The sequence below is a fragment of the Kogia breviceps genome, chromosome 5, assembly GCF_026419965.1.
Source record: "Kogia breviceps isolate mKogBre1 chromosome 5, mKogBre1 haplotype 1, whole genome shotgun sequence".
Taxonomy (NCBI): domain Eukaryota; kingdom Metazoa; phylum Chordata; class Mammalia; order Artiodactyla; family Physeteridae; genus Kogia; species Kogia breviceps.
The window spans coordinates 46,523,439-46,551,361 of record NC_081314.1 but is presented as its reverse complement, the minus strand read 5'-3'; the positions used below and the strand labels follow the sequence as shown (position 1 = coordinate 46,551,361).

General features: G+C 39.0%; 1 protein-coding gene and 1 pseudogene across 3 annotated transcripts in view; both read right to left on the bottom strand.

Moving 5' to 3' along the window:
• The window catches only part of NMD3 (NMD3 ribosome export adaptor), a 43,066-nt gene extending 30,279 nt beyond the window's left edge, over nucleotides 1-12,787 (bottom strand). Inside the window, exons 1-7 of one of the 3 annotated variants that reach the window (XM_059063611.2) lie at nucleotides 12,667-12,787; nucleotides 12,053-12,109; nucleotides 9,762-9,896; nucleotides 7,490-7,586; nucleotides 3,410-3,490; nucleotides 2,524-2,652; nucleotides 2,156-2,246 (exon numbers count right to left, since the gene is read on the bottom strand). In XM_059063611.2, coding sequence (XP_058919594.1) covers nucleotides 2,156-2,246; nucleotides 2,524-2,652; nucleotides 3,410-3,490; nucleotides 7,490-7,586; nucleotides 9,762-9,896; nucleotides 12,053-12,096 — 577 coding nt within the window. In that variant the 5' untranslated portion in view covers nucleotides 12,097-12,109; nucleotides 12,667-12,787. Of the gene's footprint in view, nucleotides 1-2,155; nucleotides 2,247-2,523; nucleotides 2,653-3,409; nucleotides 3,491-7,489; nucleotides 7,587-9,761; nucleotides 9,897-12,052; nucleotides 12,110-12,530 lie in introns of all 3 variants that reach the window. The other 2 variants (XM_067033934.1, XM_067033933.1) reach the window with 2 other exon arrangements.
• A 1,371-nt stretch (nucleotides 12,788-14,158) lies between these two features.
• LOC131756802 (small ribosomal subunit protein uS2-like) overlaps nucleotides 14,159-27,923 on the bottom strand; it is a 98,531-nt pseudogene continuing 84,766 nt past the window's right edge.

The window sequence follows — 27,923 nt, the reverse complement described above, 5'->3', positions numbered from 1 at the left end:
TAATTTCAATTCCTGAACTCGGTCCCACAGAAAAACCACTATGCACGAACATAAGGATGTTTATTACAGTACTGTTTGTAGCAGCAAAAAAAACTATAGCATCTTGTAAACCAGTTAATAGGAAACAACTAAATAATTAAAAACATACTGATTAACAAATACACAACCATAGTGGTTAAAAATAATAAAACAGGATTATATGCAATGACGTGGAAACGTTTCTAAATATATTAAGATGGCAAGTCACAGAATATTATAGAACAGTCTCAAATATGAGGGGAAACCAATGCTACCACAATTTATATACAGAGTACATATTGTAATATCTTAAGGGGCTACATCTGGGAATAACAAGTGGATAAATGGGACAGAGGTCCTTTATTCATATGTACTGCTGTTCAAATTTTTACAATTATGATTTTAAAAACAAAGTTACAAACAAACAAGCAAACAAACAAAAGATTCATTTACATCAAACCAAGAACCAGTAGGGGGAAAAAATAGATTAATTCCTCTGTATGAAAAAAAGGATTGTTAAACTTCTAGCATTTTTGATTTTTAAAGTGACCGCAAAGGTATGTACCAGAATGTATCTAAGTCTTTTGTTACAAAAAATTCTGTGTAAGGACATTTCTGCCCTGGTAATGCATGATAATCGTAGTTTTCTGCTTCCTTTGCTAGAACATTAGGATCCCCTAATCCCCAAAAGTTACTCAAAACAAAGTTACTCAGAACAAAGATGTATTTTTTTTTAACATCTTTATTGGAGTATATATGCTTTACAATGGTGTGTTAGTTTCTGCTTTATAACAAAGTGAATCAGTTATACATATACATATGTTCCCATATCTCTTCCCTCTTGCATCTCCCTCCCTCCCACAATCCCTATCCCACCCCTCTAGGTGGTCACAAAGCATGGAGCTGATCTCCCTGTGCTATGCGGCTGCTTCCCACTAGCTATCTATTTTATATTTGGTAGTGTATATATGTCCATGCCACTCTCTCACTTCGTCCCAGCTTACCCTTCCCCCTCCCCATATCCTCAAGTCCATTCGCTAGTCAAAGGTGTATTTTTGCCTGATGGCTAGCCACAAATAGCCAGGCACCATGTTAAACAGTCTGCAAAGTACCTTCCCCACAATAAGTAAACTATGTTTTACAGATTTAGGCTGTTAAGCTTATACTGGTAATGCACTCAAATCAGATACAAAGCTTAAAAGATTTTCTCCAGGTGACATAACTGATATTCATTTCTTCCCATTTAAGGACCCAAAATCACACTTCTAATTACTTTCCTCAAGACATATGAGATAAATGACTAACAGATCAGTAAGTAACAGAGGAACTTACACTTTTAAAATAATTAGTACAAGAATGTGGTCTTTCCTTCAAGAATAGCTATCTCTAAACCTGTACTTTAACAACCAGGAAAATTATACACATGTCCTACAACTAAAAATATTAACTTTTGGCAAGAGACTTAGAGTTTACTACAGAATATTTATTCTGAAAGTAAAGAAATATTCATCCATCAGCTAGTATATAAAAGTATGCTACATCAATAGTAAGTGCTAAGACAGGAGACGCTCTGAGGAGCCATTATGAAATTACACAAACATTTTAAAATTCCATCCTCAAGAAATTTAATTATATCATTTGTATATCACTATTTATTATTACTAAGTTTAGCCTTTTGATTTAATGTGTCCAGCACAAATGCCGCTAGGCATATGAAAAACAAAAATATTACAACTTACAGATCTCAAAAATAATTTTCTTTCAATCAGAAACTGACCTCTACATAAAATAAGTTTTTGATGAATTTCTACCATTACCACCTTACATTCTATTAATGTAGTTACTGGTTTACTCATCTGGTAGCTATTTAGTGTAAATTTCAATTAAAATAGAAAAAAATTAAAAATTCAGCTCCCCAGTTGCACTAACCACATTTCAAATATTCAATAGCTACATATGGCTAGAGGCTACCATACTGGTTGGACAGTGCAGATAAAGAGCTAAGATTTTTTTCTTCCTAACAGAAATTTCTTTTGGACAGTACTATTCTAGATATTATCAGTAAAGATAAAGGACTCCTTAGGATAGTTGAAATAAAATTCTGACATCATTTCAAATGCTTTAAATTTTAACTCACCATGAATATCTTTGATACGAAGTGTATTCTGGTGCATGCCATATTTCAAAATCAACTGTTCCAGATAGTAGAAAGTTTTTTTGTGCAAAGTCTAAACATAAATGCATTATTAGATTAATAAATGAAATGCATACCAAAAAAAGCCATCTATAGATATAGAACACTGATTTTTAAAACAAAAACAATATTTAAAGATTATCTAAAATGTAGCAGTGATCTCTTTCTAAAGGTGAATGCCCCAGAGACCTGGAATATCCCTAGTGCCTGAACGATTTGGAAAGAAGGGAAAGGAGGTTTTACTCGCTATTTATAACCGACAAAGATGAAATACAAGATGGAGGATTCACACATCATCTTTCTCTCATTACCTTTTGCCTGACTTGAACCACAGCCTTCCAGAAATCCTTAGCTTCCACTCTATGGCAATCTCCACACATCTGGGGCTGAACAACATAATCCACCACAAACACTTGCTGAAGGATAGCACCATTCATCACCTGATGAAGAAAACAATCACACTCCTTCATTCTTTCCTTTCTGTTTAATAACAAATAGTTTTCTTAAAAGAAGATCCTTCAATATTTAGCTTAAAATCTTCTTCCATGAATGCTTTGAGGATCAAATCAACAACAAATGAGTTACATTTAAAATCGTAAGTCATACTATTTCAAGAAAGATATATAGGTTTAATTCATAGGATTTATTAGATTAACATTTCAAATTTACCTTTAGTTGAAGTATTGTAAGGATATTCTTTGAAGAATTTTTATAGCTATATATACATGTATATGCACGTGTGTGTATAAAGTTCTTCCTTAGGAGACAAAGAAAACTCTCAAAAAAGAAGACATTCCTTAATTGTCCCCAAACATAGGCAGTCATCAGAAATCACCTGGGAAGCTTTAATAGATTCCTGGATCTTACATCCAGTTGAATCCAGTTTGATTCAGTCACTGTGAGTCAAATGATCAGCCAAGTTTGAGAAGCACTGCCTTAGCTCATGTTTTTACTTCAATCTTATTCCAAATAAAAATGACTTTGAGAAGATTAACTTATCCCACTAATCATGAACAATGGCTGCTCTTACTATCGACCTGATTATCTGTGCAGATGATCCAAAAGAAAACAAAGGGTTAAAATTAAGAGTGCATTTGTTTCCTTTTAAGCTGTTCAAGTCATAATATAATTTACCAGTAGCCCCTCATTTTCCTACCTATACTTTAAACCATGCTGAGAAAATTATGTATAGCTTACCTCTTTCTGAACAGTTAGTTTAACTTTAAGTCTCTTAGAATGGGGCTCAGTCCAAACGAAGCTTGCATCTACAAGCCGTACCTTCAACAAAACACAAACAAAAAGAAACATAAGTTCCCATCTGAGGAGAAAAGAGAGAGAATAACTCATTAATAAACAGATTTCGTAGATGCTTAAGGAATCCATGATTAATCTACCCAACATCCCTAGTTAAAAAAAAATTTATCATCAGAGGTATGGCAACAAAAACAGCAAATAAAGGGAAAATCTAATGACTATATTAATGAAACTGGTATAATTCAAGCAAAAATTTAAATACTTGCATAGAAAAAAAACTCTTTTCCCCTAAAAACAGTATATAGTTTTTTTAATGGAAATTACACTTTTTAGAAGAAAACAAAGACCTGATGACCTCATCATCTACTAGAAATCTCATGAACAAAGGTTTCCACTTTTATTATTCTCACTATAATATGTATGTGGCTTAAAAAAAAAATTTGAACATTCATTGCAGGGAGTCTCATGCACTGAATACTGAATCCACAATGGTACCTCACTGCTAAATCAGCAGAGGCCAGTAATAGTCTGCCATATGTGACAAACTGAATGTAGCTCAATATGGCTAAAATGGATGTTTTGAGGAAGAGGGTGGGAGAACGAAAATGGAGGTTGTTTCAATAATTTGGGCAGGAGTTGTAGGTGACCTGAACTGAGGGGTTGGAAATAACACCAGCAGAAAGATCCAAGTCAAGAGCTATTTAGGAGATAAAATCTATAGGATTTAATAACAACTGGATATGAGAAGGAAGAAAAGAAGATTCTAGAATGATGGTCAAGTATCCAGCTTGGGCATCTAGGTAACACTATTTTTCTGACACAAATAAAAAACAGATTAAATGGGGGGAGGAATGTGCTATATTTGGTTTCAGACATTTAAGTTTAAGAGGATATCCAACTGAAGCTGTTCAGTGGATAGTGAGATATATATTTGGTCTGGAGCTCTATGGAGAAATCTGAGCTGTAGATAACAGATTTGGGAGACATGAGCAGGCAGATAATTTTATCAAGACCTTTCTGGTGAGAACTAAATAAGCTAGTGTAGGTACAGCAGTCCAGAGTAAAACCCTCCTCATTTGACTGGCTTCCCTAAAGCAAAACCTAGTACTTAACAAGTGACACCAGGTACAGAGGGTGACAGAGAGCTTCTTATTCCCTCAGCTTCCATCTGCATTCCCCATTCCTCAGCCTCACCACACCATCTGTCTTCAGACAACCAGGACTAATCCACCTTATCGAGCCCTTTAATCCTTCTTTACCATTACCTCAGTCACACCCTCATCTCCCACACTCCGATCTCCATATGGTTCCACATATGCCCTTTTCTATCCCATCTAACACTCCTCCCCAAATCCTGAAAACCTTTTACTGGCCTCTGGAATTCAACATTCACTAACAACAAAACCTCCAAAATCCTCAATCGCTTTCCTGAATATTCCCTTCACCTTCTAGATCTCCTGACTATATATATATTGCTCTCCCTGCAGCTAATTAGAAGTAATGACTGATTATTTTTCTCATCTTCTCAAACTTTTATCATTAAAGGATCCCAGGCTTCAGTACTGAAATTTCTCCCTTTCTCTAAACTCTCTAGGAAATCTCATCTAATTTTACAGCTTTAAATACCATCACACCCCAAATTTATTATCTCTGGTCTGGACCACTCCCTTGCTCATTTATCCAGCTCCCCACTATTCCTACTTCCATGTCTAATGGACATCTAAGTACCACTTTGAGATGAGCTTTGATCTCTCCCACCTGACCTGCTCCTCTTTTTTAATTTATTTATTTATTTATTTATTATTTATTTTGGCTGTGCCAGGTTTTAGTTGTGGCATGCGGACTCTTACTTGCCGCACACATGTGGGACCCAGTTCCCCGACCAGGGATCAAACCTGGGCCCCTTGCATTGGGAGCAAGGAGTCTTTCCCACTGGACCACCAGGGAAGTCCCCTGACATGCTCCTCTTAAAGCCTTTCCTACTTCACTATCAGTAACTCCCTCATCTGGTTGATCAAGTCAAGAACCATGGAAGTCACCCTTGACTATTCCAACTCATAAACATACATCCAGCTTCATGAGTAAATCCTACTGACTACCTTCAAAATACAGCCAAAACCTGTCTACGTTTCACTTCCTCTACTACTGATTCAAATATCATTTCTCATGATTACTTCAATTGCTTCCTAAACGTGCCCATGCCCCTCACATCTATTCTAAACACAGCCAGAGGGAAGCTGATAAACTGTAAATCATTCATCTCACCATTCTGCCTTATACCCTGTATACCAGCGGTCCCCAACCTTCCAACCTTTTTGGCACCAGGTACTTGTTTCGCGGAAGGCAATTTTTCCATAGACGGGGGTGGGGGCGTTGTTCAGGCAGTAATGCAAGCGGATGGGGAGCAACGGGGAGCAGCAGATGAAGCTTTTGCTCACTCACCCACTCTCACTGCTCACCTCCTGCTGTGTGGCTCAGTTCCTAACAGGCCACCGACCAGTACCTGTCCTCGACCTGAGGGCTGGGAACCCCTGCTCTATACCCACTATACTCAGAGTAAAAACCAGGCCTCAAAAGGGCCTACAAGGCCTGACCTACTGACTTTCCATGCCTTCCCTGGCTTCATCCCCAATTACTATTCCCTCCCCACTCCACTCTAACCACACAGGTATTCTCCTGCCTTTGGCCTCTACACTTGTTTTGTCTACCCATAATGCTTTTCTCCTCCAGATTGTGGCTCCCTCTCCTACTGCCTTTAATGTTTATTCAAGTATCACCTTATTAACGAGGCCTCCCCTAACCATTCTATTTTAAATTGCAACTCTTCCCTGCACAGTTCTGGCTTTTTCCTCCACAGAATTTATACCTTTTAATATACCTATTTATTTTGTTCAATGACTACTCCACACCCTCCCCCCTTCAACTAAAATAAAAGCTCTCTAAGACAGGGATTTCGTCTCTCTCATTCACTTCCACATCCCTAACACCAAAAGTAGATTGGCACAGAGTTGAGTTAATAAACATCTGTTGAATGCTAATGAATTATTAATGAACATCTGACAAAAGCCTGAAGTATGAAAACAAAAGACCAAGTTACACTAAAACTGACTCCAGAAAAAAAAAAAAAACTAAGACAAATCAGGGAACAGAAGTAAAAAACGATAACAGCATATTATTAAACCTTCAGAAATATTCAACAGACTGTATCAAGAACATTAAAAACTCTAAACTGAAAATATTACTACTGAAAGAAAATTAATACAAAAATTGGAAGATAAAGGAAACTGTCAGGAACACAGGAAAAAAAAAGATTAAAAACAATACAAGGGCAAAACAGCAAAGTTTTCAGCTAGTAGGGCCAACATTTGATGGATACAAATTCCAGGGAGAAAAAACAAGAAAAATAAAGGGAGGAAACTTCAAAGAACTCTTACATGAAATTTTATCAGAGTTTTAAGAGAATCTGAAGCTCTTCAAAGCAAAAGAGCCCATTTCAATTAAAAACACACCTGGTGGAAATGTCATAAAGTTTAGCATAAAGAAAACTTGAAAAGTGTTATGTAGAGAGGCTAACTACACTAATAAACCCTATTTGTTTTCTGAAGATGTTTATACACTGACTTTAAGTAATAGGCACAAATATTTTCTTTCCAGAGCAGTGACAAAAATTTTTTTAAAACCAAATACCATAGCCCTAATACTACAGCCTCCAAATTATGTTTAGCAATGGCTTTATATAAACATTTTCAGAAAAGATTATTGCACATAAGAGGTTCTCGAAGAATGTATGAAAAAAATTTGATTCTATACTAAATCTTTTAAAGCAAAAAGATTTTCATTTCCATTATAAAATAATATATACAACTTTTAAAATGAAAACAGCATTTGTAGTAGTGTGCTTACCAAAAGTAGCATTTAATAGTTATTTTGGAAAATCTACTCAAACAAGGATTATCTGAAAATGAGAGATCACACACACCCACAAAACCCCCCACAAAAACTGATTTTAGCTATTTGACCTACCTTACTCAGAGGGGCTTTGATTTTTTTCAAACACAATGCAAGAAGTTCCCTAGATTCTAATGCACATTGTACCCAAGTTCCTGGTGGCTGGAAATATCTGAGAGAAAATATATTGAAATTCAGGATCTCTCAGAAAAAAAAAATTTCCATGTGAATATGCAGACATAACAATGATTATTACTCAAATATAATAATACCCAAGGTTGATCTGAGGCACTTAACCAAAATATATTTTAGCAGTTCCAGAAAACTTTCAGTTAGACAAGTAATTTAGTTAAAAAGATAAAATTCTGAGTATTTGAGAAAGTCAATCTGAAATAACTTATTAAAAGGTCTTATTACTTCAAGCACCAATAAGCATTACACTGAGGATGACAAAATGCCCCAGTGTTCCTTGAAGCTATACTTTGAAACACAGGCAAAAAAAAATCACCTCCAAATAGCATTAAAATGGTTTATAATGTACATCTAAAATGCTTAAGAACTGCTTATTTCTCACACACAAAAAAGGTAAATTAGTACCTAATATATGTATCAATAATAGCTCAGACTATTTATCTACTTCTAAGTCCCTTTTCAAATTTTAAATTGTAAAATTTAAAATCTTATATAAAACCTGACTAAATTAAAATTTAAATCCCTTATGTATGTACTTTTAAGTTTTTTAGCCCAGTCAGCTCAGGACTTAGGACAGTGCCTAACATACAGTAAATGCTCAATAAATGTTTGTTAAATACATAATACTTCTAAATGTATTATGTGAATGCTTTTTTCCCCCTTACTTGTTAAGTAAGTATTCTGATTTTCACTTTTAAACTTTCACCGAAAAAAACTATTTATATAGGTCCCTTTGTTATAAGCATGTTTTTGGAGTTAGAAAGGGCTTCGTATATCATCTAATAAAGCCCCTTCATTCTGATGAGGAAATTAAGGCTTAGAGAGGTGAAGTGGCCAAGAGTATCAAAGAGCTAGTCTGTGAGAAATCCAAGATAAACTGGGTCTCCTGATTCTTTGTCCAGTGTTTTATTCACTCCACCGATGCTCTTAAGAATAGCGAATATTTATTATAGATTAAGCCTCACACCTGCTAAGCTTACAAACTATAAACTCCCTGAAACAGTACACAAGTTTCATGTCTTTGTTTTATGTATTTTTCTGGGAAGATGCAGTTTTTAAATTCTTAGAGGGATTTATGAACCCCTCCCTCCCAAAAAAGTTAAGAGCCACTAGAGTCCTAACCCATTTGGGAAATCACAGGCATATAATTTTATGGGTAGTTTCAATGGGTAGTTTTGTATTACTCAACGGTCTCCTAGACATAAGCTGTTTATGCCAACAACTAAAGAAAATATAAAAGGAATAAAACATGAACTTTCAGAAGACATCTGCCTTAAAATCCATTCTTCATTTCAGACCATCCTAGATATGATATACTGAGCTGTTTTTCCATCAGCTATAGTCATTTTAGTTACATGGGAACATTAATACATATGATTTTTAATTTAAAACACACCACTAAATTACTTAAAAAATAAGGTGCTTTTTATCATACATGGCTTCTAAGTGATTGAAGCAGAAAACAAAAGCTTCATGGTAATTAATAGTAATATGTCTTTAAAATCTGCTCTCACCCTTAAAAACATCAACTTGTATCTATTAATTGTATACATCAAACCTACTAATCCCTTAACAGAAAAAGAACAGATTCAAATACCTTTGCACTAACTTTACCAAATTAGCAGAGAAAACTAGAAAAGAACACTACAAAATTGCAAATTGTAAAATCTCTAGCTAGACCAACATAAATAAAACTTAAATCTCAATTACATGCACTTTATTACATGTATCTTATCTTTATTACATGCATCTTACTGCATGTATTTTTAAAGGATGGAAAGAGTATCATGTCTAGTGATTCACTATGATGAGAGTGTCATAACCCTAGGTGTACTGGGAACACAAAATGTTTAAGAATCATTGCCCTTATCCAAAATGAAAGTTCTATAATCTCCGATGTCCACTATGGTAACCATCAGGCACATGTGACTACTGAGGACTTGAAATGTGGGTAGCAGACAGAACTGAATACTTAATTTTATTACATTTTAATTACTTTAAACTTAAAAAGCCACATAAGGCCAATGGCTGATGCCAATCTAGAAGAACGTACAGTGAATATCTTAACACTCTTAAAATATTGTCAGTATATCCTGGCGGCTCTCCCACATACAAATCTCAACTTTAAGCAGGATAAAATAGTACCACACTGTACCTTTGGCACTGTTTGCAGAAAGATACAGAGACTTGTTTCGGAATGCCTTGGCTGATATCTACTTTACTTCGCAGACAAGCCACACAAATATTGGCAGGATTTGGACTGATCGGGACACCGCAATCGCAGCACAAGCTTAAATAAACAAAGCATACGTTTTTCAAATTACATTTCATAAGTGCACAGGTAAAATTTAAAAAACTATTAAACAAGGAGTAGCAGATACAAACTATACTACTATATATAAAATAGATAGGGCCTTCCCTGGTGGCACAGTGGTTGAGAGTCCGCCTGCCAATGCAGGGGACACGGGTTCGTGCCCCGGTCCGGGAAGATCCCACATGCCGCGGAGCGGCTGGGCCAGTGAGCCATGGCCCCTAAGCCTGCGCGTCCGGAGCCTGTGCTCCACAACGGGAGAGGCCACAACAGTGAGAGGCCCGCGTGCCGCCAAAAAATAAATAAATAAATAAAGTGAAGGTATGCAACATATCTTGGAAAAGGCTTCATAAAAAACCTGCCTTATAAAGAGATACTATGTAAGGCCTCTTCTCTATTGCATCCTGAATATTACATTCTACAAATTAAAAGCTAATTTCATTTTTCCAAAGCAATTCTTTTTTAAAAAAGCAGCTTTGGGCTTCCCTGGTGGCGCAGTGGTTGAGAATCCGCCTGCCGATGCAGGGGACACGGGTTCGTGCCCCGGTCCGGGAGGATCCCACATGCCGCAGAGCGGCTGGGGCCGTGGGCCATGGCCACTGAGCCTGCGCGTCCGGAGCCTGTGCTCCGCATCGGGAGAGGCCACAAGAGTGAGAGGCCCGAGTATGGCAAACAAAAAAAAAAAAAAAAAAAAAAAAAAAAGATAAACAACAAGGTCCCACTGTATAGCACAGGTAACTATATTCAATATCCTGTAATAAACAATAATGGAAAAGAATATGAAAAAAATATATATATAAAACTGAATCACACTGCTGTACACCAGAAACTAACACAACATTGAAAAATTAACTATACTTCAACAAAAAATAATAATAAAAAAATAAAAAACAAACCAAAGCCTTCAAGTTAGGCCATAATATCTCTGCCCATTTTAAAAAACTGACTTCAAAGATGCAGTAGAGGGCTTCCCTGGTGGCGCAGTGGTTGAGAATCCGCCTGCCGATGCAGGGGACACGGGTTCGTGCCCCGGTCCGGGAAGATCCCACATGCTGCGGAGCGGCTGGGCCCGTGAGCCATGGCCACGGAGCCTGAGCATCCGGAGCCTGTGCTCCGCAACGGGAGAGGCCACAACAGTCACACACACACACACACACACACACACACACTAAAAGATGCAGTAGATTAAAAAACCTTGGATTATTGAGGCGGAAAAAACCCAAGAATGGCCGCAATTCCAAAAAGCCTCAAAATATGGCCAATGTACAAAGGGTCTAGAGAGGCAAAATAACTGCTAATAATAATCATCAGACAGCTTTATAGTCCAAAGGCAAAATTTTTTTTAAGCCTCAGTACAGCACAGGGACTGCCAAAATGTAAACATTTACCCAAAGGAGAAAAATTTTTAGAGGATGGAAAGAGTACCATGTCTAGTGACTCACTGTGATGGGAGTGTCATAACCCTAGGTGTACTGGGAACACAAAATGCTTAAGAATCATTGACGTGGGTTTCCCTGGTGGCGCAGTGGTTGAGAGTCGGCCTGCCGATGTGGGGGACACGGGTTCGTGCCCCGGTCCGGGAAGATCCCACGTGCTGCGGAGCGGCTGGGCCCGTGAGCCATGGCCGCTGAGCCTGCGCGTCCAGACCCTGTGCTCCACAACGGGAGAGGCCACAACAGTGAGAGGCCCACGTACCGCAAAAAAAAAAAAAAAAAAAAAAAGAATCATTGACGTTACCCAAAATGAAAGTTGTATAACCTCTGATGTCCACTATGGTAACCACCAGGCACATGTGACTACTGAGAACTTGAAATGTGGGTAGGAGACGGAACTGAATACTTAATTTTATTACATTTTAATTACCTTAAATTAAAAAGTCAATGGCTGATGCCAACCTAGAAGAATGTACAGTGGATATTTTAACACTCTTAAACCAGTATTTACTACCACAAACTTCCCAGCGAAACATGAACTCGTTTTTCTCAGGAAACAAGGCTTTTCATTTTTCCCACTTAAGACTAAAGAATCCCCCAGACCCCACCCCGCAAAGAAAAGCTTTCCCCACAGTAAGTTTCAAAGAGTCACTTTAACATTTTTAAACTTAAGGGGGATGAGGGGAAAGGGACGCGACTCACATGTGTCCAGGTGTGTGCTTCACGGGTTCTGTCATATACTCCATTTTTTTGTATATCCTGATTTTAAAAAGAGAGAGAATAGTAAGATTTAAGACATTCGTCTGTTACTCATCTTCCTTCTGCCTCTCTGAAAAAGGCAGCCAAGCCTCGCAAAGCCGCAAATAAGAAAAACCAATTCCACCTGGAACCTCTGGAAGAAGTAATTTCTTTAATAACAGAACGAAGCGAATTCCGGAGGTTCCCGTCTGCAAGACCCTCGAACAACTAAACTGCGCGCGGACCTGAGGCGGCACCTGGGCGCCAACCCCGGCGAACCCAAGGAGGGGCCAGAGGGGGCTGGGGCCGCACCGGACACCCCACGCCCTCACCCCTGCCGCGGGCGTGCCACGAACCTCACTGTAAGAGTCCGCGGGCGGTGTCACCACACCTGCGGGCCACCCACACACCCCACACCGACCCCGCACCCCACGGGTGAGACCTCACGCGGGCTCCCGCCGGCGGCACACACGCTGCGCGCACACGGCCTGAGGTCGTCCGAGCCCAGGGAGTCCGTCCCCCTCTCTCCTTAGGGACCCCGCACGACTGCAAGCCGGGTCTCGGCCCCCAGAACCTACTTAGCGCCTCTGGGCCAGACCCAAATGTGCCGAAAAACTACAGCAGGACCAGTCACTACCACACAGTTAGCGACCACCACAGCTAACTCCAGTACGCTGAAGATCTCGCGAGAGAAGAGTTCGAAATCTCGCGGACCGACAGCGCGAATCACAGCGGCGGGTGGGGGACCGAGAAAGGGGAGGGTGCTGGCGAGCGGAGGGCGGAGAGGGCGGGGCGGGACGGGACGGAGGCCAGGCTGGTGGAAAAGATCAGGGAGAGAAGGCAGCGGGCTCTCTGGCTCTCTCGTCCTATGGCGCCTGAGACTCACACAGACTTTACAACTCTTCTGTTTGGTTATCGTCCTTCCGGATCTTCTTGGCCAGAGTTCACTCAGAGCCACTTTTCAGATACCCCTATTGGGAGCTTGCTTCTTGGTTAAATGATTATATAAAAGTTATCTATAAACGGTACCACGTTGGACGAAAATTATAGTAACCTCCATTGAGAGCAGTGCCTTTGTCTATTTTGTTCACCATTATATGCCTAATGCCTGCCACATCCTAACTGCTCCAAGGAATATTTGTTGAATAGATGAAAGATAGAAATGTGAGAAATAACTATTTGTGAAGAAGTCTATGTTATTTTCAGACCACTCTAATTATTAGAATGTGCTTCCCCATAGTGCACTTAGTATTTCCTTATGACTTTATACCTTGATCCTAGAGCAGCTCAGAAAGAGTCTAATCACTCTTTCTTATGACAGAATTTCAAATATTTGAAGAGTGCAACCATATTCTTTTTCTGTCTTCTCGCCCCAAATTTCAAGGAATAAGCGAGGTTGCCTTATATCACTAAAGAAGGCCTCCCATTTCTTGCATAGGGTACTTAAGTAGTCTCCCATTCCTTCTCCTTATTTCCACACTCCAATCCATCCTTCTAAAATGCAAATTTGATTTTGTTACTTTCCCCTGCTTTTAATCCTTCAATGGTCTCCACTCTGGATTATTTCCAGTTTCTCTGCATAGAAAAAAGACCCTTCAGGATCTGACCCTTAGTAACCTGTCACATAAGCACACAGCCTTTCAAACCAACTGGAAGGTCCTGCAGGAACTAATCTTCCTTTGCTGGCCTACCTGTGAGTACAGGCCAGCTTCTGAATGTCAGAGGCTGTTCCTTTTTTCTTTCTCAATACACTCCTTCCATACCCTGTTTGATTTGGCACCAAGTGCCACAGTGCCAGTCTTGTTAGGCATTGGATCAACACAGACATGGTCCCTGCCCTTACGGAGCTTATGTTTTACAGATGAAGCTGATATTCCAAAAAACTAGGTAATTTGCTGAGAGTTCTGTCGCAAGTAAGTGGCAGAACCAGGACCTGAACAACAGTCTGTCTAACTCTGTGAACATGTACCACCATACCAGGCTGCCAGCCTTCTGAGGCTCAGGTCAGCTATTCCTATTCGTGGGCATTTTTCCGTTTTTTTTTTAAAGAAACTTTATTTTCCATCGACCTTATTTCCATCTTCTGTTTAAGACTCTGTGGAAGAGCAGCTTTGAGACCACTCTGGTTGTTTCTCCCCATTTAGTGGTCTGCGCAGCGGGAGCGGCAGACCGGCCTTCAGAGGCTGGCTGCGCGCCGCGGTCCTTCAGGAGGCGCTGCTGGAAAGTGCTGAGATCACCTGCGCCTTCAGACCCGTCTGCAACTTCGGGTTGAGTAGCAATAAGTTCGGGACCTGGAGCGGCTCATGCCCCCCGAAATTCCTCCGGTGTCTCAGCCTTTTCAGCAGCCGCCTGCTCTTCCTCTTCAGTCTCTTCACGATCCCTGTAGAAGCAGAGACGGGACCTGACCTCCCACGAGCGCGCACCTGAGATGGAGCCGCGCAGGCGCACACTCCCCAGGCCAGCACCACCACCTCAGACCCGCCGGGAGCTCCCCTCGTGCTGCAGGGATGGCAGTGTCCACACAGCGCAGGGGGAGAGTCTGTGTGACGTGGAGCAACTGTAGGCGGGTTACCAGAAGACGCCTCTGTGAGGCTGGTGGTCACCCCTGCTAACCGCCCAACACACAGCGGAAGGCCGCCTGGATCCGGTTAGTGAAGCTGCCAGGAGTGGATGGAGCGCCTACAATAGGAGAGGCTCCCGTGGCAGCAGCAAACTTCAGCACAGATCGCTGGCCCGCATTCCTGGAGGGTATGACGCTGGCATCTGCTGGGTTTTCAGTGTCGACAATGGCACGAGCTGCTGGCAGAAGCTTCTCCCGGGTTCTCTTCAGATTTATGAGGTAACGCCATCACTTTTCCTTTTGTAGATGTGCTGTTCCATTTGGAGGTCAGGTTGGTGCCACTGCTGTGAGGGATTTGAGGACATCCTCCTCCTTCATTTGCAGGACATCAAGGGCTCTGGATATTATGAAATTTTCCCTGTAAGTTACAAGGGGGAGCCCAGAACAACGCCGCCATATGGACCCCTCTCTGGTTAATGAAGAAACGCCACAGGCTTTTTTTTCTTTTTGGAGTATAGTTGATTCACAGGCTTTTGATAAATGAAATACGTACCTATATCTCTCCTCCCCTTCCTACCCATCAGTACTAAGATCTCCAGATGTGAGAAGTGTTTGCTGTTAAATGTCTGCCACAAACCAGGATGACCTTGCTAGGAGCGGTCTCACAGTGGGATAATATGGGCAAATTACACCTGAGAGAAACTCATTTTGCACTTTTTATTTAATCCTCAAATCTCACCTTGAAAAAATGTGTTCTCTTGTACCATAGTCCTTACATTCAGGATATCTGTCCTTATTCAAATCTTAGCTTTCATTTGTTTTTACAAACTTAAATTCAGACCTCCTAGGAAGTTACAGTTTCACCAGATTCATCATCCACAAACTCATTAAAAAAAAAAGTTTAGATCAGAATCCATAAAATCTCTTTCTCAACCAATTAAGGTAAATATAAATATTGACTTTCATCTGTTTTGTTTTAGATTACAACATAACTTTCTTGGAGACAGACTGAATAAGTGTTTTAAAAGTAGAGTTTTATTAATTTTAAATATCTTCAATACCTAGCAAGTAGTAAATGTTCCATTCACATCTGTTAATCACTGAAATTCTACACAGAACTTTCAGATGCAGAGTGTATTTTTTTCACACCATCAAATGTGATAGCACGTGTGGGATATCAAGATCTCATTGGTCAGAGATTAGCGCAGGAGAGGTTTATTAGGGAGTACACTTAGAATCAACACCTGTGCAAAGGAAGGAAGAGAACCACAAGTGGGTAGAGGGAGAAGCCGAGGTGCCTTGCAGTCTGATGGAGGCCTCAGCAACCATAATGCCAGAAGTTCTGAAGCTGAGATGACTTGAGAGTTTTCTTGAGGGGGCTGGGCCGTTGTTCACTGATGAGTCATTGGATGTGACAGTTCAAGGAAGGAGGCATAACCTCAGGTGAGGTTTCCCTCTTCAGCCAAGGCAGTCACAGAAGTGGGTGAGACTCAGAGCTTTCTGCCAGCCCCAGGAATAAGGAATAAGTCATTCAGAGGAATAAGTCCTTCATTCCTGAAAGGGGATCTGGGATGCACCACACAAAAGCAGTTTATCTATAGAATTGATACTAGACCTGGACTCTCAGGGCCTTGCTTCATGTCCATGACTTGTGACTTATAGACCCTTTGCCCCCAAGGGGTTGCTTCACGTCTCTGAGCCTTAGTTTCCTTTTTTTTTTAATCTTTTTTGAAATATATTGTAGTTGATTTACAATTTTGTGTTAGTTTCAGGTGGACAGCAAAGTGAATCAGTTATTCATATATAAACAAATATATATTCTTTTTCAGATTCTTTTCCATTATAGGTTATTACAAGATATTGAGTATAGTTCCCTATGCTATACAGTAGGCCCTTGTTGGTTCCTTCTGTCTAAAACTATGTGATAATCTGTCCCTCATAAAGTATTGTGAGAAATGATTGAGATAAGGTATGTAGAAATGTTAGTAAGCTGCAAAAATAAGTGTTTAGTAAACTATAAAAAGCTGTTATGGGCAGAGTTACGTTATTCTCAGGTGAAGCTCCTTAACAGCAATTGAGTTAAATGGCAAGGAATGGTTAGTATTTGGTACATCCAATGTATAGAATTTGAAACATCACACTTGTGATCTTGCTTCACTCTTAATTTACAGATAAAGAAATTATAAACAAAATAAAATTTGAGTGTTCATTTTGTGAAATTCATTCACCTATAACATCCGTGCATATGTCTGCATGTGTATTATGCTTAACAAAAAGTTTTTAAAACTTTAAAATAACAATAAACTCTCACATAGAATCCCAGTAAATAAAACAGAAAAAATAAAATAATAAAATTATTATAATAGTACTTGAGAAATTTCCCCACTTTTGCAAGTTGCAAAATATCGGAGATTAAATTTGTAATGTTCTACTGTAGTTTTTCAAAGATGTAATCACTGACTTCTTGCTTTAGATGTTAGTGATGGGAGAGAACTACTATAGTAGTAGATGAGGAAATATTTTACAAAAATAAATTTTATAGGTATTATAAAAGAGAATATGAACAAAGAAAAAAACATGAACAAAGTTAGATGCACCAACAATAAAACTACTATATATAAGATAGATGACTAATAAGGACTACTGTATAGCACAGTACAGTTCAGTACTCTCATGACCTATATGGAAAAGAATCTAAAAAAGAGTTGATATATACCTATGTATAACTGATTCACTTTGCTGTAAAGCAGAAAGTAATACAACATTTTAAATCAACTATACTCCAATAAAAATTAAAAAATAAAAAAATAAAACTTTATATGCACTGGGTCCCGATGAACTAAGAATTGGGGGATATGAAACTGACATTTTTGCTCTGATCCTCCTTTTCAGTACTTGCTACCATGTCGGTGTCTCATTGGTCTAAAAGCCTGCTCACCTCTTCCTCTCAGATGATCTCAAAGATGCTTGGTGCTCTGTTTTTTATTTCACTCCTGTAGCAAGAATGGAAAAGACACACAAAACTGTACTTGTCTGGAGGTGATGGGGAGAATTTTCCTGCCAAAACTGTTAAGAAATAAACTTACTTTGCCTATGTCAGCATTTTATAACATCTGAAGTTGAGTTTCGGGGGAGTTGCCAAGGATGTACAGGGAGTGTATGTAAGCAAATTTGGATATCAGAAAAAAGCACCTTCTAAAATGTCTGGCTCTGTAGCTGATTTACTTCAGGATACTTTTCAATTACTTGAACCGTGACCTCCTAATAAACTTCCCAAATTATTATAAAAATTATTATTGAAGAAATAATACAAGAAATATTTTTGCAGAACATAAGGACAAGAATGTACAGATTGAAAGAATCCACCATATTCTCATCAAAATGGAAAAAATTGGTACACACCAGAGATCATTGTCATGAGGCTTAGAACACTAGTGATGAAAAGATCCTTGACATTTCCAAGTAGAAAAAAACAGGTCACATACAGAGGATCAAGATCAGAATACCTTCAGACTTCTCAACAGCAACAACAGAAACAAGAAGGCAATGAAGAAATACTTTGAAAATTTTGAAGAAAAATTATTTCCAACCTTGAATTCTATCCTAGACCAAACTATCAATAAAGTGTGAGGATTGAATAAAGATATTCTTAGTTTTACCTTTCTGAGGAAGTTACTGACAGATGTAAACCAAGAAAAAGGAAGATACAGGTCTCAGGAAACATGAGAAAAGTTAAGCAAAATCCCAAGGGGATAGTTATATGCTACACAAAGGGAGCTTTATCTGGATTGGAGCAATCAGATGGCTCTGAAAGAGATCTCTACAAGAAACTAAAAATCGATGACATATACAATGTTTTTGAATATCCTGAAGAGTTAGACATCGGGGAAATAGTTGGATATTGATAAGGGAATACTACGAAAAACTTTCCACGCAAAAATTTGAAAACTTAGGTGTAATAGACCAATTGCTCAAAAGCACAAACTACCACAACTCACACAAAATGAAGTAGATAGTTTGAATAACCTGATAACTACTAAGAAAATTGAATTTGTAGTAACTTTTTTCACAAGGCTTCAACACTTTTTTCTTCATCGTCAGTTGGCTGACTTAACTCCATCCACATTCCCCTTCTCCCCAGTCTCTTTACCACTAGGAGCAACCACAAGACACAGTTTTGGCCAGAAGGTTACAAGGAGAAATCTATTGGGCGATCTTCCAGGAAACTTTAGCTTTCTTAATAAAAAGGCGCAGGCTCAGTGGGTAAGCCATTTTGCCCTCACTCTTTGCTCCTTTGCCCTTTTGTCTGCCTCTTGTCTGGAATGCAAATGTGATGCCTGGAGGCACAGCAGCCATCTCCTGACCATAAGGCAAAGAGCAATAAGGGCAAATGCTATCAAGCAAAGTATGGTGAGGCAGAAGAGAGCTAGAAAGAGCCTGTGTCTTGGCTGTGTCATTATGTGGTGGCACCAACCCTGGAGTTCTTTCTCTTGAAGGAGAAAAAAAAAAACCAACACTTTATTTGTGTAAGCCACCATTGGCCAGGTTTTCTATTATTTGTAACCAAACACACTTCTAACAGATACCTTACTCAGGAGATTCTCAGCAGGGCTGATACACTTCACCTATTATAAGACTATTATAAGGATGAAACACAGTATAGCTGCTTTATATTCTCTGTGTGTTTCAGAAACCAAATTGCTGATACTGCCTTTTCCTTTCTTCTTTCTCTACAATATTTTATGTTTCTTATTCTCCTCAGCTTGGGCTAAATTTGTATTATAAACAGACCCTTGCCAGTCACTCTCCTAATTGAATTGGACTTTTGTTCTAGCTCAGACAGCTCAGAATTTTTTAATAGTCTTCCTAAACCATCCCAGCCCAAGGCAGTTGCTCCCTTCTCTGACCTCATAGCACTTACTATCTGCACCTCCCAACTGCCAATTCATCATGCACTGCCCCATGACACTTCTCATACAGCTGTCATAGAATAATCGATGTTTAGAGCTAGACATGACATTAAAAATCATCTTCTCCAGCCACCTCACTGCATGTGAATTGTGGCTTAAATCTTGGATTTTTCTTTACCTCTTCAGGGGTTTACAGCTTATCATCCCAACTAGATCTTAAGCTCCTAGAGAAAAGAAAAATGAGTAAGTATTTAAGTTACCTCCTATAAGCCAGACAATGACACTCACTGTTTAATTTTCACAACAATCCTATGAAATGGAGACCTGATTGAAATAAAAAGGTGTTCATTTGGGGTTTGTTAGGACTGCACCCCATGAGACACAGATCCAAGAAACACTTGAATTGTGTTCCACCAGTCTACAAAATGGGAGAGGCTTATAAAGGCAAAAACCACAAGGTTACAGTTAATTACATAAGTTGTTTATCAAGAATTATAATTGGATCTGGCAAGAAGTAAGTGTGATTGTTAAGTAAGGAATGGTTGAGGTCTGAAATGGTTTCATAGTTATAAGGGGAGACCTTGAGAACATAAAGTGGCACTTGGTAGGTATTGTTCTGAATTCAGCTGGTTGTGTCCTTGGATCTGGTACAGTTTAAAGAATGTTCAGTTCTCAGTGGTTCAGGGACATGTCTGAGACCAGAACCTCCATGGCCGCCCAACCCCATTTTTGTATACCTGAACTGTGATCACTCCACTATAATTTCAATTTGTCATCAGTACAATACCTAGAAAGAGAGGAAGCCCATTCTGACTCAGGTCTTAAGATATTTAAGTGTCTTTAACCTCCTTCTAGGCTGCAAAACCACTTGATTGGATTTTGCCTTTGGGGGTTCTTCAACCTTTAAACTTCAAGAAATTCTGCATTTTCTTCATAGACTTTCTCTCTAGTAAGATTTAAAATATATCTGTGATATTGTGATTTATAATAAGAAATATATATTTGGTCTTCATCTCCAATTGCTGACCCAGGGCTTCTAATGGCTCCTACATGAAGAGTGGTCATCTGAAAGACCAAGCCATGATTAGAATTTTGGAACTTTCAGCCTCACCACCCATCCTCCAGAGAGGGGAGAGGGACTGGAAATGGAGTTAATAATTGACCAGCCCTATGTGAGGAAGCCTCCATAAAATCCCAGTAGTTAGGGGTTCACAGAGCTTCCAGGTGGGTGAATGCCCACATACCATACCCGAGGTTGACACACCTCACTTCATGGGGACAGAAGCTCCTGTGCTCAGGACCCTCCCAGGTTTCACCCTATGTATCTTCATCTGGCTGTTCACCTATATCCTCTATTATAGCTTTAATAAACTGGTAAACGTGTTTCCTTGAGTTCTGTGAGCCACTTTTGCAAATTAATAATACCCAAAGAGGGATAATACCCAAAGAGGGAGCTGTGAGAACCTCCTGTTTGTAGCCAAGTCAGACAGACGTCAGTAACCTAGGGACCTGGTACTTGAAACTGACATCTGAAGTGGGACGGGAGCAGTTTTGTGGGATTGAACCCTTAACCTGTGGAATCTCACTCTATCTCCAGGTAGACAGTGCCAGAATTCAGTTAAATCATAAACCCAGCTGGCTTCCTGGAGAATTGCTTGGTGTGGGGAAAAAAAAATGCAAACATTTGGTGACCGGAAGTGTCAGAAGTGTTATGAGTGTGGCAGTAGTGTGAGAGTAAAGGAGAAACACAGAACTGTAGGTTTTTCCAACTTAATATCTAATAGCCAAATAAGATAATGATTCTTTGTATTTAATGTTAACATTTTTAAGATGCAGTGCTAATGGAACAAAAATATTTTACTGTTTTCTCTTAATGGAAAACTATTAGATATCCATCATGATAAAATCTTGTAACAAATATACATATATTGTTAAGTTAATGCAGAATAGTTTTTGTTCTATCTGAACAGCAGCAAACAAAAGTGCTTTGTAGAGAATAACTTTGTAAGCTATTTGAGATAACTCACACCACTAAGAAAAAATAATGGAAATATTTAAGGAAATGAAATTTAGTAGTTCCAAGGTTCAGAGAAATGTCAGCAATTTTTTATTCCATTCAGTAATCCAATTTTATCTTTATTTTTCATCTGCAACATTCCATAATTTAATCTGGGCCTAGCAGATTTTTAATTTGGAGTTTGGAAGTCTTTCAGTTGCATTACCTTTTTGCAGAACTAGCTTAATGCTAGATTGGCAATTAAAATGCAGGTGTAATTTTATTCTAATGCCATTGCTATTGTTTAGGTAACAAGAAAAATCTTAGGTAATTGGCTTTGATGAGTGCAATCCTATAGCTTTGATCTGTCTCTGATATAAGCCACATTTGATTTTTAAAGTGTATAGATAATCTCTTTATTTTAAAAACAAGTGTAATTTTACATTTCTGCATTTTAAAAAGAGCTCGGTCACAATTTTAGATGCCTGCCTTTAATAATGTACTTGTACGTGTCACCTTTGGGAACATACCTTTGCCTGTATGATCCGAGTTTATTTATAACTTTTCTGATTATATACTGCTTAAATCTGTAAACTCAAGATATGCAATGAATATCAATTTCAAAAAAAACACCACAGGTTATGGTAATTGGTTGTACATGCTTAAAATGTTAACCAAAAATAAATAAGCTAAAAAATATATGTATATATATATATATATATAAATATATCTAATAGGTGCCTTGTGTCACAAGGCCACACAGGTCTCTAGTCATGTGGATGATTATACCTATTAACCATAAGCCTCAATAGACAAGGACTATACTTGTAGGCCTTTATATCCATCAGGTCTAATACAGGAGAGTCTAATAAACATTTGAAAGATAAATGAATGAATGAGTGAATGAATGAGTTTCCTTGAAGGGCAGTCAGGTGATTCATACTTCTTTGAGTTTCTTCAGATTGCTAGCACAATGTTTTGCCCAGAGTAAACAACATTTACTAATTGGCATGTGTTAAAAGAAGGAAAGGGAAAAGCCTCCTTTGTCTTTCTCACCAGGCTACCCCATTGTTCTAAACATTATGGAATATGCATTTTCCTGTCAGCATGGTATGTCAAGGACTCAGGCAAACTAGATGTGCCCTATGACCCAGCCATTTTCCCCCTGACCTTTGCCTTTTCTTTGATCCTATAAGTTTGTTAAAGAATTACTTTATAATTATTACTCCGTTAAAAATACTGTTTTAAAAAGATAGGATGATGTATTACTTTGATGATGAGGGGGAAAATGAAGAAACCCAACTTGTATGAATTCTGTTCATATTTTCTCTTCTCCCACTTTATTTATGAAGAAGCTTACAATTTATTTAGTTATTTATCTAGTTATTTAGCCATACCATGTGGCTTGTGGGATCTTAGTTCCCTGACCAGGGAGTGAACCCAGGCCATAGCAGTGACAGAGCGGAGTCCAAACCACTGGACCGCCCAGGAATTCCCAGGAGCTTATAATTTAGAAGGGAGGACTCAAAGTGGTGTACTACAGCAAATCCAATGCATGGGAATTTTTGACAATGTCTAACAATGGCTTTTAAAAAATTGAATGAATTGCTTTATTGTATAATATTCTTAAATACAAGCATGAGAAACTGACTGCGGCTTAGTTAGCAGAAAGGAATTTGTGACATGCTCTTGGTAGGCCTCAGAATCCAAAGGAAGGTGGAGGACAAGACTCAGAGTCATGCAGCCAGGAACACCACTCAAAATCACACAACTCATCCAGTCAAAACCACACAGACATCACTCCCACAGGACACACACTGCAGCCTGCCCTGCAGACACAGCTACTGCTGCTAGAACCTCAGTCCCTGCTTCCCTAGGAACTCTGTGTGGCTACCATAAGGCTTCCTGCAGTCCTGATTCTTTGCATCACTAACTCAGAAGTTCAGAGCTGGCACCTGTAATCAGCAGAGCCTAGATCATGTGGGAAGATGAAGGAGATGGGGCAGTAACTAGAGGTTGAATCAGAGTTTGAGCCACTCACCACTATAGTCCAGTCCCTTTCTTGCTGATTTTCAAAGAACTGCCTCCTACATACGCCCCAACCTTTGCCCCTTCCAAGTTTAGAATCCCTAAATAAGCTTAGCAATTTGCACATTCATTGCCAAAATTAACATAGTTGGATGCATTAAGAAGTCTAATAGCCAGATGTTCTTGGTAAATGTTTATTGGGCTATTTTTAGACAGTGGTGATGCATTCAATTAATATTTATAAATGTCAAACAGAAAGCTCTAAATGGTCATGATTGCACTCTTTCAATATTCTTTTAAAATTCAGAATTAGCTCCTGAATAGAGTCTGCAAGTACCTTGAGAAACCAATTAAAATCTTAATCCCTGTATGTCATGATTTTCCTTCTCTTCATTACTTATTGCTTCCTGGTCCATCAGCAGCACTGTCAACCACGGGCCCCTCTCTAATAACGTTTAATCCGTCTAAAAGACTGAGCAATCAAACAGCTCAGTGAAAATTTACTTGAGTTCAACAAATTCGTGGTTACACTTACTAATTTTCTGAAAAAGCTTCCAAGAGGGTAAGTGGTGGCCCAGAATATGATATTGATTCATGAGTTGCTTGGCATGTAGTCGCAAGCCTTAAGTTCACATACAAGGAAATGCTTTTAGTTGCAAGCACTTTAATGTCTGTTCAGAGCACAACAAACTCATCCTCTAAAATGCTAGCAATTATTTTATTGCTGAAATTTAGAGACTTTTCAGTAAAACCCATGCATGTCAGTAAAAATTATAGACAATAAAGAATTTTTACACGTGAGATATTTCAAATACTGAACTGTCAGATTTAGACTCAATTTATATTTATTGAACACAGACTGTCAAGCACCGTTCAAGGCAAGGTTACAAACATTCTCTGAACTGTCGCTACAAACTCATGAGGTAGATTAAATCCCACTTCACTGATGAGGAAAGCAAAGCTCGAGGTCTATGGGACTTACTGAAGATCACAAGCCTCGTAGATGGTAAAGCCAGGGTTTGAGCCTGGCTCCTGATCTAAATCAGCTCTCTGCCTCAGCAGAATGATCCCGGGTGAGTAAGGGTTTCAGCATGAAGGAGCAGTTAAGGTAGATTGAGCTTTAGGCAGAGACGTGTAACATCTAGTAATTCTTCGCTAATTAAAATGTCATGGGGCTTCCCTGGTGGCGCAGTGGTTGAGCTTCCGCCTGCCGATGCGGGAGACGCGGGTTCGTGTCCCGGTCTGGGAAGATCCCACATGCCGCGGAGCGGCTGGGCCCGTGAGCCATGGCCGCTGAGCCTGCGCGTCCGGAGCCTGTGCTCCGCAACGGGAGAGGCCACAACAGTGAGAGGACCGCGTACCGCAAAAAAAAATAAATAAATAAAAATAAAGTAGCATGATATTTACGTCAGATTCAGCCCTCCCTGACCAGTATGGATCCAACCCCTCCATTCTGCCCAGCACTGGGTCGGATGCTTTAAAAATAAATAAATAAATAAAATAAAATGTTATGGATTAAGCCCAAATTGCAGGGATTTCATTGCGATGCTGCAATTTGGCATCCTATCATTCAAAACTGAGTTGAAAGGAAGGACACCATCCAAAGCAAAAGGGTGTTTCACCTGTTGAAAGGATGCCCCCAGATGATGAAGGATGGCTAGAGAGAAACCTTCTCGTATCTCAATGTGTAGGTTTAGAAGGCAAAAACAAATAAGCAAAATAAAAACACATGTTAAAATATTATGATGTAGAAAAGTTGTCTTACAATGCTTAGTGACTACATAATTGGACCGTCTATGGTTGGGGCATATATTTTGCAGTCTTTTTTTCCATCTTCGATCTCATGATTTCTTGTCAACATAAGTCTGGACTTGTAGATTAGTCCTAAAACTGGTCCCAGGGTACATTAGCATGACTCCCAGGGCCATATGGGTGACAGATCCTTCCTCTAGCTCCATGGCCTGGAATTCAGGATTATATCCAGCCCAATGGAGCCCTATGTACTCCTGCAAACCTGGGGTGTGTACTATGACTTCCTGATAGATGCAGTACACCTGGCCAGGGTGCAGTTGTCTCCATTGTGTACCCAGGCAAGACCACATCTTGGACTGCTTTAGCACCATGTATGCAAGACTAGGTCTGAAGGAGGCAGCTGATCTTTGCAAGGTCTGATGTGAGCCTCATTTGCTCAAACTTACCACCCCCAACTGTGTATCTGCTGGTGTGGCCCCTTTGAGGGATCCTCAACTGAAAGGACTTCTGTCCATTAATAGGAAATGAGAGCTGATCTCTCTACTGAACAGCCTACCTGTTCTGACTTCATGCTGCACCTTTAAATATGTAAACCTTGTTTGATTTACCCAAATGCTGTCTCCTTCTGGTTGTCCAGTCAGTCTGAGCCTATTATTCACATTTGTCAAGTCGGTGTGTGTGCAGAGCCAAATGTCTAGAATAATTCTAAGATCTTTGCTTGCTGATTATAGACTCTTTTCAAAGGAGATGGGTAGATTTATGGTGAAACTAATGCTCTAGTGATGGTTCTTATCCTTGAACAAAATGTAAGGCTCACAGGAACGAACCTTCAAGAAAGGATCTCTTTCTATCACATCCATCTAAAAATGATTACTCTTTTAGACATATCACATATTCTTAAACTAAGTTCTGCTAAGTAACTCACATAGAAAGGAAAGTTTAGGGCAAAACAGACATGAAAATTTATGAAATGTGAAATGTGCTATAGCAGTAAAACTTCTAGAAGGAGGGTCTTTATGTAGCAGCAGAGTGTAATGTCTTTTTGTATGTAATATTTTGATATGCTATATGTGGAAGGAGAAAACCTTCAAAAGTAATTTGATAATAATTTGAAGATCTAGGTATAGATCTATAGGGATTAATAATCTCTGGCAAACATATTTATCTGCAACATATAATGTTAAATTAACTTATACTCAGCAGAGAGCTGCTCCTTGCCTTCCACTGGGTTTATGGCTGATGGAGCCCTCACTCCATTTCCAATATTCATTTAACCATTTACCTGTATCTTTTACTGGGAAGTACTCCCTTCTTTTTTATTTTATTAGATTGCAGCTGTTTTCTCTCTGTGGATCCAAGCCAAAGGAAAAAAATGAACAAGGTTTTTATGTCTTTGAAAACCCTTTAAAAGGCTATATCACTCTCAACATTAGAGTCATATTTTAAAGGACAATGTAGATTTTTTTCAGATATATTACTCTCTGACATAATCCAGCTTCATAAAGAGTTTAGCTATTTTTAAGGTTAGTATAGAGATTTGGTAAGCTCTGTCTTTCAGTAATTTTCTGGTTTTTGTAATTCACTGCTGTTTTGTAGTAGAAAGGATTGAGTCACAAAGGGAATAAAAATTCTTTCACAGGGTCTCATGGTGAGACAATGGGACTCCATGACTTAACCTTCTGGTTTCTACTCCCCTACTCCTTCAGTTATGGATAATTAAATTAGCCAACTTAATTTTACTTTGGAATTATCAGTTAGGTCAGTTTTACTTTTTTAAATCTAGTGGGAGTGGGTTTTTTAAAATGTTTTAAACTCTGAAATGCAACATCCACAGAAAATCACACACATCTTAAGCTGTACAGTTTAATGAATTTTCACAAACCAGACACACCTGTGAAAACAGTGCCAGCTGAGAAAAAGAACATAACCAGAACCCCGGTTGTCTCCCTTGTGCCCTGACCCCAAGAGGTAGCCACTCTCCTGATCTGACACTGTAGACTACTTTTGTCTGTTTTTGAACTTTATATAAATGGAAACAAACAGCATGTATACCTTTGGGTCTGGCTTATTTCACTCAACATTACATTTATGAAGTTCATCCATGCTGGCACATGTAACAATAGTCTGTTCATTCTCATTGAATATAGTATGATTTACTTATCTGCACTACTGTTGATGGACTTTGGGGTTGCTTTTTGTTCAGGGCTACTATGAATAGTACTGCTGTGAACATTCTTGTACATGTCTTTGGTGAACATATGTGTTCATTTCTGTTGGGGATATATCTAGGAATTGTCAGGTCATAGGGCCTCATGTGGTATTGGCTATCTTTTCATTCTGGTAGGTTCAAAGGTGAAGCTACCTTGTGTTCACCTTTGCTGGAGTTGGCTCAGATCACCTCTCAGGGGCCAAAGGTTAAATTTGTAGAAATTTTGAGAGCTCGTTATCAAACACAACCATTATTTAAAAATTAGCGTACATAAATATAAATGTTATATTAAAACAAAAATAATAAGTATTCAAAATTCACCACCTCTTAATTATTTTACTACATTTGACTATCATCTATGCTATTAAGGTAATTTACAG